General features: G+C 26.9%; 1 protein-coding gene and 1 pseudogene across 2 annotated transcripts; both read right to left on the bottom strand.

Moving 5' to 3' along the window:
* Nucleotides 1–256: 256 nt before the first annotated feature.
* On the bottom strand, nucleotides 257–10,395 carry Ctr9 (RNA polymerase-associated protein Ctr9). 2 transcript variants are annotated; one of them, XM_015517308.2, is made up of 19 exons: nucleotides 10,221–10,395; nucleotides 7,542–7,640; nucleotides 7,229–7,468; nucleotides 6,573–7,145; nucleotides 6,391–6,510; nucleotides 6,188–6,319; nucleotides 5,947–6,125; nucleotides 5,124–5,332; nucleotides 4,880–5,061; nucleotides 4,642–4,822; nucleotides 3,909–4,057; nucleotides 3,722–3,838; nucleotides 3,507–3,652; nucleotides 3,003–3,440; nucleotides 2,533–2,653; nucleotides 2,339–2,466; nucleotides 2,229–2,255; nucleotides 1,728–2,141; nucleotides 257–931 (listed from the first exon to the last, which is right to left on the bottom strand). In XM_015517308.2, the coding sequence occupies exons 1-19, from the start codon at nucleotides 10,260–10,262 to the stop codon at nucleotides 886–888; spliced, it is 3,543 nt and encodes a 1,180-aa protein (XP_015372794.2). In that variant the 5' UTR covers nucleotides 10,263–10,395; the 3' UTR covers nucleotides 257–885. The 2 variants fall into 2 exon arrangements, with proteins under 2 accessions (XP_015372794.2, XP_015372793.2); XM_015517307.2 differs by having other exon boundaries at nucleotides 2,229–2,258; nucleotides 10,221–10,394.
* A 2,104-nt stretch (nucleotides 10,396–12,499) lies between these two features.
* LOC149057614 (uncharacterized) lies at nucleotides 12,500–13,239 on the bottom strand (annotated as a pseudogene).
* Nucleotides 13,240–20,103: the final 6,864 nt, after the last annotated feature.

Genomic DNA, 20,103 nt, shown 5'->3' with positions numbered 1-20,103 from the left:
CCTCCTCAATGTATTAACTAGGTTCACTTTCTCATCAGAAAAGCTAATGAAGGTAAAAATCAAAGCATTATGTTAACTACTTACTGTATACACATACACAAAAAAAATAGTAAATAATTAATAAACCCATATCATTGTAAAATTAACACATTCATCATTCCTCTTAGAATCTTAAAGCTGAGCCATAGAGCAATGAGGATATTAAGAAATATCATTAGAGGCCAGAGCATAAATAATACCAAAACAAAACATTAAATAAATCAATAAAAAAATGAAGTATTATTATTTATTACATTTTTACATTAACAACAATTATTTCCCTATTCAGTCTGTTAATATCCACTTAATCATTGTCAAATAGACAAACAACAAAGAGTTAATACTATATTGAATGTAACAGAAAATTGTTATTAGCGACAAAAGAGTATAACTAAAAAAAACCCCTTTTTAAAAATTATATTACAGAGAATCTGAGTAAAAATAAAATAGCCCAAAAAAGTGACAACTATTACTTGTTAGTTGTTAATAACATAAAAATTTAATTTTTGTGTTTTATTTTTAATGATAAATAAATCAAAAATAAAACTGCTGTAAAACTTAATTCTAAAACTACATAAACTTGATTTTTTATTTAATCTTTACAATGACATTTGTATTTTTCGATAAATATATCTATACAATTAAAAATATATAAGTAAATAATATTTTTGCTAAGTATTTATACAAAGTAAAATATTGGCTATGCAATCATTTTAAAAATGCAGGTTTAAAAATATAAACTATTTTATGATAAAATTACATTTCAATTGTCATTCATTATTAATAAAATTACATATGTCAACAAAAAATTAAAGTAATATAAGACCTATTAATTGTACGGTTTAATCATGTAACTGGAGAAGCTGAGCCAGATCTAGAACCTGATCTGCTTCTGAAAATAAAAATAATTGTAAATTAAATATGTCTTTTTTGCTATTCAACATACTACTATAAAGTTATACAATCCAGATTTTAAATAATGAATAATTAGTTATCTATAAATTAATATTTAGTAAAAGATATAGCCTTTTGAGTTTTAATAAACTGATCAAAAATGTATACTTTAGCAAAATCTCAAAAATAGAAATCAATTCAGGGATTTAAAAAAATGTCGATTACTGAAAAGAAAGTAAAAAATCGACATTGATGAAATAAAAGCTTCACAAGAGTATTTACAATACGAGAAATTTAACTAAAAACTTAAGTACAATAACATATTTGCATTGATTTTCTACAAAATAAATAATTATTAAAAAAAAATATGGAAATATATAAATTTTATGTTAAGACATGATTTATACCATGACTAAATAGATAGGTATGATCACATTTTTACTAATACGCACATTCTTCTTTAAGCTCAGTCTATTATTCAGTTTTCAGCTTCTTATTGGCTATTCACATTAATAATACTAATATTATATTTTAAAAACTAATTAAGTTGAAATAATTATTTTTGATTTTTGAATAATGACTTAGAATTTATAACTTAACTACTAAGTGTTAGGTTTAATAAGTGGTATGATTATGTGTATTATTGTACAATATTCATATATTAAAAATATTTGTACCAAAATTATTACGACCAATGATATAATGAGAACTACAGTAGGTAGGTGTGCTAGATTGGTCAAAAACATAGACCAATGTACCAATGTGATCAATGAACCATAAAAATTTATATTTACCTAGATCTAGAAGGAGATCTGCTGTCAGATTTGGAGTGAGAATTAGATGCAGATCTACTTCTTGAATGAGCTGGTGAATTTGAAGCAGAATGACTACCAGACTTTGATGGTGCTGGTGATCTTGATACTGACTTAGATTTACTACGAGATTGTGAGCGCGATTTGGAACCAGACACAGAGCGCGACCTAGATCGGCTATTAGACCTTGATCGACTACGTGAAGGTGAATGACTTCCAGAACGTGATCGACTACCAGAATGTGAACGGCTACCAGATCGAGATTTACTACCCGAACGTGATCTTGAACGACTGTGTGAAACACTTTTAGATTTTGATCTAGATCTACGTGAACCAGATCGTGATCTTGATGGACTTCTAGATTTACGGCTGCCGGAACGTGAACGAGACTCAGAGCTATAAATTATAATAAAATTAATTATTGTGGTGATGTAGAAAATCTTTTGTACAAAAGATATCATGTAAGAAACTAATAGTACTTACCTTGAACGTGATCCAACATTCTTTGAACTACTGAAAAAAAAATTTTTAATATTATACATAACAAATATTTTACAACTGTAATTTGATTAATAAGAATGTTATATACTAACTGTCCAGAAATTCGTTTTTTTACTTCACCGTCACTACTATCATCCTCACTAGTAGATATAGTTGCTTTAGATACAACTCTAAGTTTCTGTTTAGATGATAACATGGGTCCTTTCTTATTACTTGTAGACTAAACACAAAATGTTTTAGCTATTAATCTGTTTTGTTTATGTACAAATTTAAATGAAAAACTTACTGAACGCCCTTTCTTTGATGCAATTCTATCACTTCCACCAGATCCTCCTGATCCAACACTATCTCTCCTTCGTTTAGATCCACCTCTTTTTTTCTTTTCTTTATCACCACCAGTACCACCACTGCATTAAAATAATAAATAATATATTTTTATTCAACTATTATAAAAATATTATTTAATTGAATACTTGTAGATATTTTTTAACATGGACTCAAAATCTACTACTAAAGATTTAGGTTGTTTAGCTCTGTACTTGGCACAAGTAACAGTGACAACAATATAAAATAAGCATTTATTAAATAAAGTAAATATATAGTAGGATTAGAGTTTTATTTAATTTGGAAGTGATGTGTGTGTAAATTCATAACCTAATTGTTGAATTGAAGATGGACAAATGATTATAATTTAATACAATTATTATCATATGTAAATAATTAATGCAATAAAAACCAATTCACAAAATGGATTACCTTTTCCTCGATTTGGTAGATTTTGTATGTCTAGGACTTCTATTGCCACCAGGTTCAGATGCAATACTTCCACCAGAATCTGAACCATAGTTTTCACGACGTTTTCCTTTACCCTTAGGTTTTTCTAAAACTGGGTCAAATACTAGTGCATTCTTTGTTTTTTCTCTATATTCTTGGCGTTTTAACAACATTTCTTTTCTTTGTTCTTCTTGTTTAAGTAATGCTTTAGTTTGCTCTTCAATTTGTTTGACTCGCAATAATTCTCGTTCCTCTTCCTGTTTACGACGCATTTCACGTTCATCGTTATCCATTTTACGTGCTCTTGCCACATGGTACTGGGCTTGAGACAGCAAATCTTGACACTGTTTAGCTTCAATATCAGCCAGACTAACATCATATCTCATACGATCACCATGAACAGACAAATATTGAAAGTATCTGAGAAAAATACATATTATAAATTACAACTCGACGATAATGTTTTTATAAATCCAATAATTATACTTATGCGATAATCCAAGTTCATGTACAGCTTTCAGTACATCTTTCAAGTTTGATTTTTCATCTTTCAGTATTTGAGCTGCTAGTTTTTGTAACACAAAAGCAATATTGTAAATTATAACTGTATCCTGAGGAGCAACCCTTCGAGCCTAACATAAAATAAACATTTTATGTGACTGCATTAGCTTATATTATAACAAAAAATTCTGTTTACCCACTTTTAAAAATACAGTTTTTGCTTCTTTTAACTTTCCCGCTCTGAAGTATGCACGCCCTAGATATTGAAGTACTTCAACACTATCATGTTTAAAAAACTTCTTCATACAATTTTCATACTACAAAATGTTTCATAAATATGTAATCACATTTAATATTTGACTTACAATCTAGAAAATTCCAACATACCATTTGAATAGCACTAATATACTGTTTTTGTTCGATATATATATGTGCAATATTCAACCAGACGTCACAAAAATCAGCAGTAGCTTCCCTTACTTGAGCAAATATATCTCTTGCCTCATTTATACAATGCTTATGTGCCATAACACAACCTTAATACACAAATTTATATTCAGTATAATTTTTACATATTAGAGCATATTGATCATTGAGCATAAAAATCTATAAAGAGACATTTTCCCAAAAAAATGTTTACATTGAAAATTTATTTAAGTTTAATTATTCATTACATTTATGAATATAGACAAAAACAAATTTAAAATTAAATTTTTGATTCTTATGAATAAAACACCACATTTAGAAGGATTTTATTACTAATTTTACATATAAATTAATTGTAGTGGTAATACCAGACACAATAATGGGATTTATCGAGAATGACGGGAAGCGGTAAACCCCAAACACACCAACTACTGGGCATGCCATTGCATGTTTGTCAGATTTTTTATTGTAAATTTATCCTTGTAAATGTATTATTAATATATCCAAATAATTATTGAATAACAATTTCACTAATTTGTATCATTATAATACAATGAAATGAAATACTAATCATTTTAAAAAGAACTTTGTGTATGGAGTTGGAATATTTATGTCTTATTACACCATAGCCTAAATAAAACTCAATAATATCCTAGTTACTAATCTAACTACACATAATTTTATATTCACTAACCAATTCCATTAGCTGCCCAAATGTTCCGTGGATCATTTTTCAATACTTTTGTAAAAAACTGTAATGCTAAATCTTGATGTCTTTTTTCCTGGTCCTTATTTCTAGTTGGTTGATGTAAAGTTTGCAACCAAACATTTCCCAGAGCAATTAATGAGTATGAATCATTTAATGTTGATGGGTTCTTAAAACAATCAAAATTATTATATTTGGATTATATACAAGCTTTATGTTGACATACTTTTAACACACGTTCAAATTTTTTTTGCCCAGGACCCCATTCCATTTTTGCTAAATGCAAGTTTCCAAGAAGTGACCAGGCATCAGGATGTTCATTGTCTATACGCAATGCTTCTTTAAACCAATCAGAAGCTTCATAAATTTGGTTACGATCTCGAGCCATACAACCCAAACGTAAGTAACCTATAAGTTAATAGGTTATAATAATAATCATACTAAAAAAGTAAATTAAATAGTTTGTGTACAATCAATATAATTAGGATGCTCCTTGAGAATATCTTTGTATAATGTTTCTGCCTTCTGAAACTGACATTGTGCTTCAAAAATCCTTGCTAAATTGTACGTTGTTGTTACAGCAATAGAGTTATAATGCTGTGGGTCAGCTTCAACCATTTTTTTTGACAAACTCAAAGATTCTTCAAGCTTAGAACGAGATTCGTCCATATTTTTTAGCCTTTAATTATAAATAATTAATTAAATTTGTATGTAATTATTAGGGCAGAGGACTTGCAGCATTTGCATATTTTTTTTGCACAGTCACAAAAATAGCAGAGTGTGAAACAAATAAGTTTTATGCTTCCACAAAGCTAGTTTTGAAATTTTATTGTGCATATAAATGCATATTTTACGTTTTTTTGGTTTGTAGGGCACATTTTACACTTTTGTACGCTATTTTATATTTTTTGAGACGTATTATTATACTAGAATCATTTTTTCCAGCAACATATTTATTTCCAACAATACAGTTAAAATGTTTTGATAAAAAATGTATTTATTTTTAGTTTTTGTCGTTTAATATGGTTTTTGACTGTGCTCGGGCTCAAAAATTTCTCAGAAGCGATAACAATTTTAACGTACAGTATACCTACGACATCACCACCACAAATACGTGTGTACACCATGCGGGCTTTTATTCGATTAGGATAGAAAAAAATTTTAAATGCACATTTTAATTGCATATTATGGGGTTTTTTTTAGTGCATAAATGCTTGCATATTTAGAGCTTTTTTAGAGCTACAAGTCCTTTGCCATAGTAATTATTATTTTAACTTTGAAATAAATTTATACCTATAATTTAATGCAGCTACATTATTCAGTATTTCAGGTGGAATATAATTATTAGAACTGTTGCGCATTAAAACCATAGCTTTATCATATGCAGATAGTGATGCTTGTAAATCTGATTGCTCTAATATTTGAGCTAATTCTACCCAAGCTTCTACATCATCTGGGAAATGTTCTGTCACCTAAGGTCATAAAATAGTAAATAAAGTTTTGCATTTATTTTTTTCATTTTTAAATTACATACTTTTTTTAAATGACTTTTTGCAATATCTCTTTTCTGTTGATTTTTCGAATCAGCATACAATGAACCAAGAATTTTCATAGCCTCATAATTGCCTGGATGAGCTTTAAGCACTTTTTCAAAACACTGAGCTGCCTAAATGAATTTTTAAAAATGCATCTAAATAAATATTAATATAAAGAAAAAATGCTATGAATAAGTATTACATTTTCCATATCGCCACCATAGATATACATTTGACCAAGGCCATAATGTGGTAGTACAAATGTAACTGGGGCAAACTGGGTTGCTTGATAATAATATTGAAATGCTTGATCATAATTGTTCTAAAAGTTTTATCATATTAATATTATACAAAATAGTATTACTAAAAAATAACTCGTATTACCTGCACATGAAAAGCTCTAGCCATTTGATAACAACTTTCAGCTCTCATAGCTTCATTTTCTGTGTTTTGTAAGGCATGTCTAGCGAGTAATTCAGACTTGGTATAATCTTTTTTAAAGAAAAAATGATTGGATAAATGATTTAACACCATTGGGTTGGTTGTATCAATAGTATATGCTTTTGACAACATATTTACACCTAATTTAATGTCACCAGGATTTTCACCATTTAACTTCATGATGGCAAGACCTACTAATGCACCAACACACTTGGAGTCTAATTGTAAGGCACGTTCAAATGCTAATCGAGCCTTTTCTATGTTTCCTAGTTTCAAAAAACAATGTGCCATGCCTAGTCGGACATCAGCTGGACACTGAGGGTTAGAGCGCAATGCTTTTTTATAATACGCTAGAGCTCCTCTGTAGTCCTTTCTGTTGAATGCAATACATGCTTTACCTAATTGAGCTGGTATATTATTAGATGACTGATTCAATACAAAGTTGAACTGAGCATCAGCTTGTTCAATCTTATCACCTTCTAATAAGCAAAAGAAAGCACGGCCCAACAAATGATTCTACAAATTTGGAAAACATTAAATTAAATTTTGAAAACATTAAAATACAAGATACAAATTATAACCATATTCTTACGTCTTACCGTATCATACATAATAATTTTATCTGCTGTTGTATAAAGCTGTGTAGCTTTGGTAAAAAGTTCACGACGTTTATCTTTACTTTTTTCTCGATTAGCTGTTTGAACATAATATGCTGCTAACATATCTAGAGCTCTCATTTGATCCTTATCGCTATCTTTATATTCTAAACTAGCATTACTACGCGATGACTCCAGCAACCTAACTAAAGCAGCTGAATTGCCTCTTTTATAATACTCCAACTAAAATATGTAATAAAAATAACATTATTCGACATTCATATTCCAATAAGTTAAGTTATTAAACAAGACATACAGCTAAATTGACCCATATATGTAGATTTGAATGTTCAGACTTTAAAATACCAAGTACTTCATCATACTCTGGCAACTTGTCTAGTTGTATTTCAATAACCTAAAAAAATTAGAATTTTTTATTTTTAATTAGATATTTATTAAATATCTTATGGCAATATAAAAAATTAACTATTGTAATTAGTAATTTTACAAGCAATATGGAATATGGAGTATGTAAACACTGAACAAAAATAATTAAAATTAAATTAAAATAATTTTTTTTTACAATTTTTACAGTTGGTTTATTACTCAACAATGAATTTTGTAGAACTGCAGAGAAGGTTTGTCAGACTAGGATATTTTTTAAAATACTAATTACATTGTTATTATTTCAAAAAAAAAGGAAGGTACCTTTGAAATAAATTCCAAATTAAACAGATCAGATTCATTATATACCCAACTAACTCAGCCACTCATAGTATAAACAATATACTATAAAACAGTTAAGGATTTAAGGAAGGCACAAGGGACATCATCCCCCCTCAATTGGCCTAAGTAAAGGCCTACTTACATGAAACAACTTATCGTACATTTTATCAAATACAAAAATTATCACTTTATTTTAGACTAATGGGTCCTCTCTTCAAAATTTAATCATTGATACCCCACTGCTATAAAGTATTACTATAAATCATTAACAACATGAACTATAACAATCAGGCACCTACACGAAGGGTGTTTTGGGGGTTCAAACACCCCCCAAAATATGTGGTTTTTGTATGGTTATCTACTTATTCTATTTTAATGTTAATTGTCATATTATACTTTAATAGAGTATAATATAACATTGTGTTAGTGAAAAATCAGCTAAAGCAGAATAAAAATAATACTAACAAATTAAAATAATTAATATAATATAAAAATTAATTGCTGAGATATTCTTAACATGATAAATTCACGAAAACTAGATTTAATATAGTAATTTTTTTGGTATATCAATATTTTTATTTAATAAAATGATTATAGCTAATTTTCATAGAAAAAAATTGAATGTTTAATAAAAAAAGTTCTACTCATCAATAACTGATCTTAAAAAACACCTCCCCCCCGCAACAAAACTTTTCAGTGCAAGTTACTGTTTACAATTAATTAGAATATCAAATAAATATTCCATTTTAGATGCTCTAAATTCCAAGTACTGATGAATAATATTTTTAAATTACAACATTATAACTAAAATAGTTACTTTAAACGGTGATAAAAAAAAAAACGTGCCTATGTTTTTAAATATTTTCCAACTACTATTATATCAAATTATGGGGACTCTTGTATTACTTTTTCAAGTTTTTTTACCCAACAAATACAATTTTATTGACTATTAGAGAATAGAAAACTAAAAAAAAGAATAATATCTAATATCTATGAATTACTTTAAAAAAGTTGAAATATTTAGAAAATGTTATCAAGTATAGAAAATTTCAATCTAAGCATTCAATGAAAATTTCATGTTACTACCATAATTTGTTTTAGAGTTACACCAATATCAAAAATCGATTTTTTTCAAAAACCCATTTTTGCATAAAAATTCCCATTTTCCTTTTTTTTTTTTTTTTTGGGTTTTTCCTGACCGTGTTGAAAACTACTATTACTTTGACCTCCCTAATGCTTTAAATAGATTCACTTTACTAATCAGAAAAGCTACTAAAGTTGAAATTCAAAGCATGATTCATGAACTTATCATGTACACACACACACACACACACAAAAAAAATTAAATAAATAAATAAATATAAAAATATACATATCATTGTAGAACAAATACATTCATTGTTTCGCATAGAATCTAAAATAGTTAGGTATTACAACTGAATAAATATTTGATTGTAAAAAAAAGTTTATTTTATTTGTGGTTCACAATGATGATATTTCATATTACCTCTAATATTATTTGAATAACATACATTTTTCCAATATTTTTCTATCAAACTTTTCTTGAATTAATTAATACACAAATTTCTATAATACTTACACCACATGTAACATAAATTACTCATTATTGCATTAAAAGTAGGTATAAATTAAAAATACCGAAATTTCAAAGTTATACAATCTAATTGTACAATTGCTGCATTGAAGGTTCATATTAGTATGAGGTAATCATTACAATCTTATGAGGATTTATTTTTTGTATCATAAAAACCTTAAGTATATTTCATTCATCAAGCCTTTAAATTGAAGACTTTCAAAACATTGTTTTCAGAACTTTTCTCTAGGTAGCTTGTAAAAAAGAAAATATTTAATAATTTAGGTAAGAAAGAGTGGTTTTAACTAAATATTGACAATTTAGTATTAATCATTATGTATCAATTATTATTACTTTTATATATGAAGACATTGATCACAATAACCTAACAAGTTGAATTAATATTGTTTTTATTTTTTAGGCTTAAAGAACAATACATCGTATTTATTAAAAAGTCCTCTAAAAAATAAAATCATACAAAAAAAATTATTAAAAAGTCCACTAAAAAATAAAATCATATAAAAAAAAATTATTGAAAATATCGACAATATTCCTAAAGGTAATTGTTAGAAACAGAACTATGAACCCAAAATTCATGAAATTTAAAATTCTATTTAGATTTGTATAACCGAGCGATACATATAGTCATAAAGATAAGGTAACAACATTACATACCTCGTCTGAATCCTTCAAAGGTATTTCGATCGGGTTGACCATTTTGAGACAGTCAAGCGTGAACTGTTCGAGCGAAACAAAACAATTGACAAAACAAATTCAATTTACTATTACTAAATCATTACCTATACGTTAAACAAAGTATAAACACTTCCAAAATCCAAACTCAACCTCCAGGCATGCCTGTGAAGATATCTCCGTCATAGTTAGCTCATATACCACTGATAAGAGGATGGTTGATACCAGTTATATTAAGTTGCATCTACTAAATTTATTAGGGGCAGCTGAAATTCAACTTAATTTTAATTATCAGCAATATTATGTTATTAGAACAATAGAACGTTACTCTTAAAAATTTAACGCATTAGCCAAGACAGTTATTAGTTAATCAATTAACTTTTTTATTTTAATTCATGGTACAGCTTCAACTGCTAAGGTTATTAACTTGCAACAAAATGAAGTATTTAGTACATAGTAAAATATAGTTATACAATAGATTCTTAAATTAGATTATACATATAAATTTGTTTTAAAAATGTGATTATTTTATTGGTGTTGTTATAAGTAGGGCTGAGGGCTTCAAAGAGGTTGTCAGGCAATTTTAAACTTTTTCTGGTATCTCATTAATTTATTATAATCTGTGTATTGTAATATAATAATATTATTATTGTTTTATTTCCATGTAACAAAGTAATTAGAATTTGTAGTCAATATCACTGCATATTTTCGAAAATATTATTTATAGTTTCATATTTTAAAATATACCATGTAAACAATAGGATAGTTACTCAGGGGCGTCATTTTCGTTTTGTGGAGAGGGGTGCAGGGTGTACTTTTTTTAAGCACCGATAAATCCAAGTGTTGTATTATATATTATATTTTATATTTATTTAGTATTTAAAAAATGTGTTGTGCTGACATGTTTAATTATACCCATACATTTATTTACCAAGCATAAATACCACTGGTATCCACAATATAAATGCATTAAAAGCACCTACACATAAGTAGATCGGCAAAAATAGTAAAAATATTATGATATTTTTATACTAGTATAAATTACCTTTTATTAAATAAATTACAGTGGCACTTAGGCATGTTAGCAAGTAATGCAATTGCATGTGTTCTCGAGGGGGTAGGGTGTATATTACTGCAGGTTTCATAGGGATGTTTATAAATGTAGGTATAACATAAACTATAATCTATAATAATTAATTTCATTAAGCTACAGTGAATAATAAGTTAAAATATTTTTCATAAATAAAAAATTGGGTGGGTGGGTGGCTAACTTTTTTCTAACTGCATGTGCTTATAAAATATCTCTGTGCGCCTCTGATAAATTACACAAATATACAACAGTATTTATCCCCACTCGACCCTCCCCCTATCCAAGAAAAAAGTTGTTTAATAACTAGTAGACTGGTAATGATTTGAAATGGCGTGCAAAAATGTTGGCACTAACAATAAAATGTTGAAATGACGCCCCTGTAAGCTGTAGTAATTCATATTTCAAAAGCAATTTTTTATCTCCACCACAAACCATGGTGTCTATAGACGAACCATTATTTATAGGTACTTATTTAAATCAATAGTTTAGTAGGGCTAATATAAATTTTTTTATAATTGTATTATTATAATATTAATCCGGAACTAATTTGTAATAACACAAAATTTCAATAAAATATAATACATTAAATTAAATTAAATTTTATTGTAATTTTATGTGTGTATATTTACAGACAAATTATCTGAAGATGGAAATATCACAAAAAAAGTTCATATTATTCGAGCAATCTGGTACATACTGTGGTCAAAATAATTGTTTATTTAGTTTTGTTATTTTATAGTTTTATTGATATACAGGGTGTTTCTGAAATGGTTGACGTAACTAGTATATACGTACTCAGTCGTGTGATGACCCAATGACGATTTTTAGAAATTTTTTTTCAATCTTCCAAATCTGGGTTAATTCATCTTATTTTTAGAACATTATCTTAAATGTTAAAATTAACACTCAAGTTGTATATTTTTTGCAAAATTCTCATACGAATCGAAGTGTCACATCATTTTTACGCTTGTCACGCGTTTTTCATGCTCGAATCGCTGACTAAAAAAAAAATGGCCTGACACGTCGATTCGTATGAGAAAACTTCAAGGTAAACATTGGTAATAGTTATAACAATTTTGTTGGTTTTCTCCATAACTTTTGCCTAAAATTGTATAATTGTATCTCAAGAATGCTGGGCGTTTTCTTTTCTTTCTCCAAGATTCTGGTGTATTTAAATGCAGATTGTCCTCATCACGGTTAGCCTTTTTTTATGGCTCATATGCACTTAGGTATTTGTAATTCAACCTGTCTAAAGCATTAAGCTTCATATCGGGTTATGTAGATGAATAAGAGTAGACATAACTTTTGTCCACAGAGTTACATTTTCAATAAGGAAATGTAACAATAAATACTCTTCTAAATAGATACCGTTAACATCTATAGATGATCATGATTCTGTGAGGGAATATTTACTATTTTTTTTCACTCTGTCAAATATTTGTTTAAAATCATGGTAAAACGCAGATTTCTTTCGTTCGGCATAATAGGAAGTATCAGTGATTTTACCACGAGAGTAATTTTGATGGTCATTAAACTTTTCAATTTCATTCTCAACTATAATCCATAATGTTTTGTATGTATGATTTCATTTCCATACTTGCTGCTTTACACATTTCTGTTGACTTGTCTGATAAGATCATAGTTGACAGTAACTTAAACCAATGTTTTATTTCTTCATGATAGTTCATTTCAAACACTAACCCAACACATCTGGCTAATAGCTTTAAAATAAAAAAATAAATTACGTTATAATGTTGAAAAGTTTTGAAGATACAAATCAAAGTGTGCGTTAGGTTATAGATTATGTTTTAAAAAAAAAGGTAAATTACTAAATTGCCCTCAACATAAAAAATAAAAACTTATACCACCTCTTTAAAAGGTATTTGTTAATAATTTTAGATATACTTTCATATGGCGACGATCGGTCACTTCCTCCCGTAACACATTTTATAATATATACAATAATTATGTGACTGTAAATATTTTATTTTGATGTGAAATATCTAATGCTGCGGCGTGTGAAACTGTTTGTTAGTGTGACGTTAACGCTCGAAATGCTATTGGCACTACGCGCGACGCACGCATGTGCCGAAAGCTTGGAAAGCGTGTGTATATAGTCACACGTGCGAAACATCTATAATGAGCCTTTAAAATAGAGAATTGTTTTTGTTAAAAAAGTTTGCTATGTTTGTTTCTTTAATAATCCATTCTTTCAATTTTCATGCATATTTTCTATATACAAAATAATAAATTTCAATGTTTCACACGCCACGCCGACTAATCTGCCAGACGTCCAAGGATGGCTCAATTTTTCTTTGTTTTATATTATTGCTAAATTATTTACTATATTGTATCCAACCACTCCCACCTCTCAAAAAAAAAAAAAATTTCTGCAGGTATATATAATTTATATTTGCATTGTCCATTTGTAATTTGCTAATATTATGTTATGCGTTTCAAAAAATGAAGCTGTGTCCGTCAAAATACATTTCGTCTATGCAAAAACTGGAATAACCTAACGTAAAAAAAAGCGGGTAAGTCGTGGATGTCGCTCTGCTGTACAGTAGGTTACTGTAATGGATGGGATTAAATTTGAATGCAATGATAGGTATCATTGTATACGAAAAACGATTCTGAACGGAGATGATTTGTCAGTCTAGGATATATTATATTTAAATATTGTCATATATTCTATTTTGAAACAAATATTTTATTTTTCAATTAAGACGCATTTTGCATAAGGCACGGTTAATTAATTAGTGTAGTTATCATAATTCATAATACCTTATATTATCATAGATATACGAATACCTGGTTTGAGGATAAATCGTTATCATTACGCGATTTCATAAAAATTTAAAACTCAAACGCTTAAAACATTTTTCCTATAATGACACTTCAAATTTTCTCTATAGCTATTTGAAGCAAAACTTATGGAAAACTTGGTGTTAAATTGTATAACCTTAGATATAAATACAAACAATATTATGAATTTTGAACTACGAAATAATTTGCAAATATTCATGGTTTTGACGAATTTTTGTCAATATTTGAAATTCAAATGCTAATAAAAATTTAATTTGAATTTCCGATGGACATTTTTTTTGTGATAAAGATTGAAAAACTTGTAAGGAGCCTTGTATTAAATTTTCAAATCTTAGGTATAAAAGGAAAATTTTTTATGAATTTATAGAATAAAATAATTTACGAATTTTCGTGATTTTTACGTATGTTGTCAAAATTAAAATTTGAATGCATGTAAAAAAAAAATATAGCTATATATTTCTTTTATTTTTCAATTGATATTGCAAAAGTATATTATGAGCCTTGTATTAAATTCTCAAATCTTAGAATTAAAAAAAAAAACTTTTATGAATTTTTATCTAACATAATTTGAACATTGCCGTAATTTTTATGTATTTGGTCAAAATTTGAACTGTAAAATCTTATAAAAAAAATTTGTGACAATATATTTCTTTTATTTTTCAACTGCAATTGTAAAAATATATTATGAGCCTTGTATTAAATTCTCAAATCTTAGAATTAAAAAGAAAAACTTTTATGAATTTCTATCTAAGATAATTTGAACATTGCCGTAATTTTTATGTATTTAGTCAAAATTTGAACTGTAAAATCTTATAAAAAAAATTTGTGACAATATATTTCTTTTATTTTTCAACTGCTATTGTAAAAATATGATAGGAGCCTTGTATTAAATTCACAAATCTTAGATTTAAAAAGAAAAACTTTTATGAATTTCTATCTAAGATAATTTGAACATTGTCGTAATTTTTACGTATTTAGTCAATATTTGAACTTCAAATGCTAATAAAAAAAATTGTGCCTATGTATTTTTATAATTTTTTGATTACTATAAGAATAACTTATGAGGAACTTTGTATTCAATTTTCAAGTATTTTGATAGGGCCAAAAAAATTTTATCGACCCTTCCAAAAAAATTTTCAGAAATATTGAAAATTTCAGTTGTCTATAAATATTTTAAAAAAAGTCAAAATATTTTGAAAATTAAATCATGTAAAGAAAATACCAATCCTAATAACTGGTAAAATTTTCAAGTATCTAGGACTTATACTTTTTGAATAATAACAAATATTTAAAATCGTTTCAGGATAAATCGTTATCGTTACGCTATTTCGTAAAAATTTAAAATTCAAACGCACTTAAAATTTTTTCTATAATGATACTTCGAGTTTTCTCTATAGCTACTTGAAGGAAAACTTATGGAGAACTTAGTGTTGTATTTTTAATCCTTAGTTATAAACGCAAAAAATTTTATGATTTTTCAACTTCAAAATTACTTGCAAATTTTCGCGTTTTCGACAGATTTCGTAAAATTTTGAACTATAAAAGCTTATTAAAAAAAATTGTGACTTACGATTTTTAATTTTTTTTAGCTACAATAAGAAAAACTCATAAGGAACCTTGTATTAATTTTTCAAGTTTTTTTGGTCGTCCAACATTTTTTTACCGACACTTCAAAAAAAAATTCTCAAAAAAAGTGTAAATTTCAGTGGTCTATAAATAACTCAAAAAAAGTCAAAAATTTTTTAAAATTAAACTGTATATAGAGAACACTAACATAAACATTTGGTGAAAATTTCAAGTATTTAAAGTGATTATTTTTTGAATTACAACCATATAAAAAAATCGATTTGGTCGATAACTGATTTTGCGTAAAAATTCCCGTTTTTCTGTCATTTTTTTTTTGTTTTTCTCGATTTTTTTGAAAACTGTTGGAAAATGTTTACTTTTGACCTGTATAATGCACCAAGGATCTTCAATTTTACATCGGAAACCACCCCCAAAGTTTGAAATCGAAGCATTATTTCGACTAGTTATGCTGTACACAGACACAAAAAAAAAAAAACACACATCATTGTAAAATCAATACATTCATCACTTCGTTCAGAATCTAAAACATATTTTAATATAATTTTATGCAATCGGTGCTAATGTGATTTTGTCCATAAATACACGTTATACGTAAATAATGAGCCTGCCATGTAGAATTAACCAAACAAGACAATTTTTTAGCTGTTTTTATAAATTATTTTACTGCACTATATTATTATTATTATTTTTTTTTTTTAATTTGCATTTTATTAAAAAACTATATTATTTAAAATCAAATAAAAAATCTAGGTTCGATGCGGGCTGTAGAATGTTTTTGTTTATGAATTTAAAAAAAAATTATCTGAATATACTCGTATTCAGTTGTCAAGGAGCACAGACTTCTCTGCTATAGATAGAAGTCTGTGTCAAGGAGTTATCTATATCCCCGTAGTCATTTTAAGTTATATACATAGTCTTAAGACATTGCTGATGTTTTTGGTGTATTACTTCATTATGTATAATGTATTTAATCGTATTTATCCTTGGAGTATTGTTTCTTACTATACATACTCGATCGAAATTTTAAGCGATATTTTGATTTGGCAGTATTTTCGTTCTCTATGGCAATCATCGCTTTTAGCTTGATCAACTGTTTTTCTTTCCGACAAATTGATTTCCTGAACACTAAACTTTAAGTTATCTAAAATATTTATTTGACTTTGTTAAAATCTTCCAGTAAAATTGGCAAAAGAAAGTCCCAATTTATTTGTTTGATTTTTTTCAGAAATCGAACAAATGTTACATTCAAATAATATATTTACATATAGCAGATACCGATATATAAAATTTTTTTTTTCACTGTATTTTTTTATTACTATATTTTTATTAAAAAATCGCAATTATTCTTACATTGATTTATATATTATTATTTATTATTCTTTTATCAATAATATTTATATTTTATATTTTTAGTAAGCAAATAATCTATATTTATTTTTAGAACCCATATGGTTTACAGTTTTACACTTTTCAATGTCAAATCAAATTTGTAATATAATATGTATATTTATTTATAATTATACTTCATATAGTTGTATGTTATCACGTATATTATAATATTATGAACCTACTGTATGCTAACTGAATTCAACTGCATTATAATTGAATATACCATACATCTACATGGACAATGGACATATTATAACTAAAACCTAATACCGTATTTAGTGGTAATACATAAACTGATAAACATAAGTCTTAATTAATATTATGATTGTATTGTATTATATTATTTATTATTCATAGTTGTCATTTGCAGTTTAAAAAAAATTGCGTTATAGAATTAAAGGATTTACTTAAAAAAGATATTAAATATTTATACAGCAATATCATCATTATTGTAAATTGTAATACGTGTCTGCGTATAAGTTCTAATTTACCATTATGAATATTGAATATACAATAAGCGACTAGATACTAATTAGTAATTATTATTTACTATACTATCAAAATGTAAATAACAAATAATATTCAACTGTAAGATATTGTGTAGGTAAATAAATATGTATATTTTGTAATGATTTTTGTATGATTCAATATTTCTCTATTTATATTATATTTATATAACTTGTTTAAATTTATACTATGTGTCATATACAGTGTACTGTATCATTTATAATATTTTACCTGTAAATATGTATTATATTCTAGCATATTAACCAGGCAAAGTTGTATCTTAGAATTTAGAAGGTAAGGAAACTACACTTAAATACTAAGTCAGCTTTTAACTACTGTTTAATAACATATTATGTAGTAATATATGTAATAAAATACAGCACAATATAGAGAAAATACACCGCTCTGCCGAATGGCTGCCGATATCGTAAATATTATAATCGTGTTATTTTCTGGAGCCCAAGTCCCCCTCGTGCCCCCTTTGAAATATACAAGTTTTGAATATTGATTAAACTCCCTTTCAATTAAAAATATTTTGAATGGCATATTTTTTGGTGGTCACGCCTAAATGATTGTCTAAATTGTACTTTGTGTTTGAATCGCTCCAATTCCATAAATATCTTATATTATTTTTATCGTTTTATTTTTTTTTTGCAGCCTATGTGATCTGGTTGTTCCTATTCAAAGTGTAGATATTTTGTGACGAATGAAATATTGAACAAATAATTGTATATTTGTCACTTCACTTCTAATGGTAGGTAGTAACAGTATGGAGTTGTATTCATATAATTATGTAGCATGTATGTAGTTGTCTGTTCTAATAGAGAATGTTAAATGTTATTTTAAAACTACTTGTTTATAATAATAATTTTGTTGTCTTTCGAATGTTATTACTTATATAAGTTGCGGATTATGTTCTCTATAAGTTCTTGAAAACCATAATAATTTTGGATAATAATAAGAGGTCTTTTAGAGATAAAATTGACAATATTGTTATTTGAAGTGTAATTACATTTTTTGATTCAATATATTTAATGAAAACTCATTGTATAACATTTAGAAATTTTTATATTTACTAATTCTGCAATATTAACACCTTTTTACCAATGTTTAAAGTTAATTTTATAGAAACGATACAATTGTTGATCAACTTTATAATATACATACGTCAAACTACTGCTATTGCTGAATGGAATTTACTAACCTAATCTAATACTCAGTAATGAAATTTTAGAAGTCCTAGACATATTCTTTAATGTTTATATTGGGATTAGTATTCTAATTTTTTATGTATTTTTCTAGTAGGTGTATTGTAAATTATATTTAATCATCGCTTTTATATAGGTATTGCATTCTTTTTATGCTTAAATTAACATTGTTAGGTGGATACCTCTTGTAATGAAAGGTTTTTAGGTTTCATGCATACATTGTATAATGTTATAATTATTATTTTACTCAAAAACTTTAATAATGATTATGATAAAATCTAAAACAAAATTATTTTGAACCTCAAATGTTTCAGTGAGTAATATATGTATTTAAAATAATTATGTGATCATTTATTGGTTAGATGCTCCGTATTATTATTATTATTTTTTTTTATACTTTTGGGTACTGAGCTTAAAACTTAAAAATTACATAACAATAAAAATATGTAAGTTCATTATAAAGTTGTCATTTTACAATACTCAAGCTAATTATGATGTAGGTACATCTAAATTTGGGTTATAATAAATACTATTTAATGAAAATAGTAGAATATTTTTGTAAAATAAATTAATTGGAAGGTTTATTAAGTAAAAGTATAGTATTTACTATTTAGTTAATTATATCGGTGATTTTTGTAACTTGTATTTATATCATAATTGTATGGAACATAGTTTTTTAAATTCGATGGGTATACATAATGATAGAAAATTATTGTTTTAATTGTATCCACCCATCTTGAATCTTGAATTATATCTGAAAAATAAATACATTTATTATAATTCCTTATAATATATATGTAGGCAATAGAATATACAGGAATGCGGTTACCTCCCTTATTAGAGGTGATAAGAGGTAAACCGACGGAAGCAGAATATGCTATCTTCACAAATTTAACATCCTCCAGAGTCCAGGCTCCAAAGATTAAGAAATCATATGTTGAATTTCAGTCAGGAACTAGACACGTCTAGTTTACGTCTTGGGTCTTGGCTATGAATGGCATAGACTTAGAATATATTAATATTATAAGTCTATGATGAATGGCATGTCGTTAATCGTTATCACGATACTGTTTGCAGCTCTTGATAACGAGGAACGTTGGCAGATCTTTGGTCATTACCAACCTTACGAAATATAGATAATAAATGATAATATTCTGCTTTACTCGTGATTGTATCCATAGACCTTATACTTAAGGTCTATGATTGTATCACAGAATAGATGATTGTATTTTAAATAATATTTAATATTTATCCAACG

This window comes from Diuraphis noxia, unplaced genomic scaffold (genome assembly GCF_037042655.1).
Source record: "Diuraphis noxia isolate RWA-SAM2 unplaced genomic scaffold, SU_Dnox_SAM2 contig0003, whole genome shotgun sequence".
Lineage (NCBI taxonomy): Eukaryota > Metazoa > Arthropoda > Insecta > Hemiptera > Aphididae > Diuraphis > Diuraphis noxia.
This window is presented reverse-complemented; position numbering and strand designations above follow the sequence as displayed.

Excerpts from the sequence above, each read along its gene's own strand:
- Ctr9 (XM_015517307.2), bottom strand. The coding sequence starts at position 10,262 with ATGGTCAACCCGATCGAAATACCTTTGAAGGATTCAGACGAG. Across the intron at positions 7,469-7,541 it reads ATATATGGGTCAATTTAGCT|TTGGAGTATTATAAAAGAGG; the intron begins GTATGTCTTGTT and ends TACATATTTTAG. Across the intron at positions 6,511-6,572 it reads CTAGAGCTTTTCATGTGCAG|AACAATTATGATCAAGCATT; the intron begins GTAATACGAGTT and ends TAAAACTTTTAG.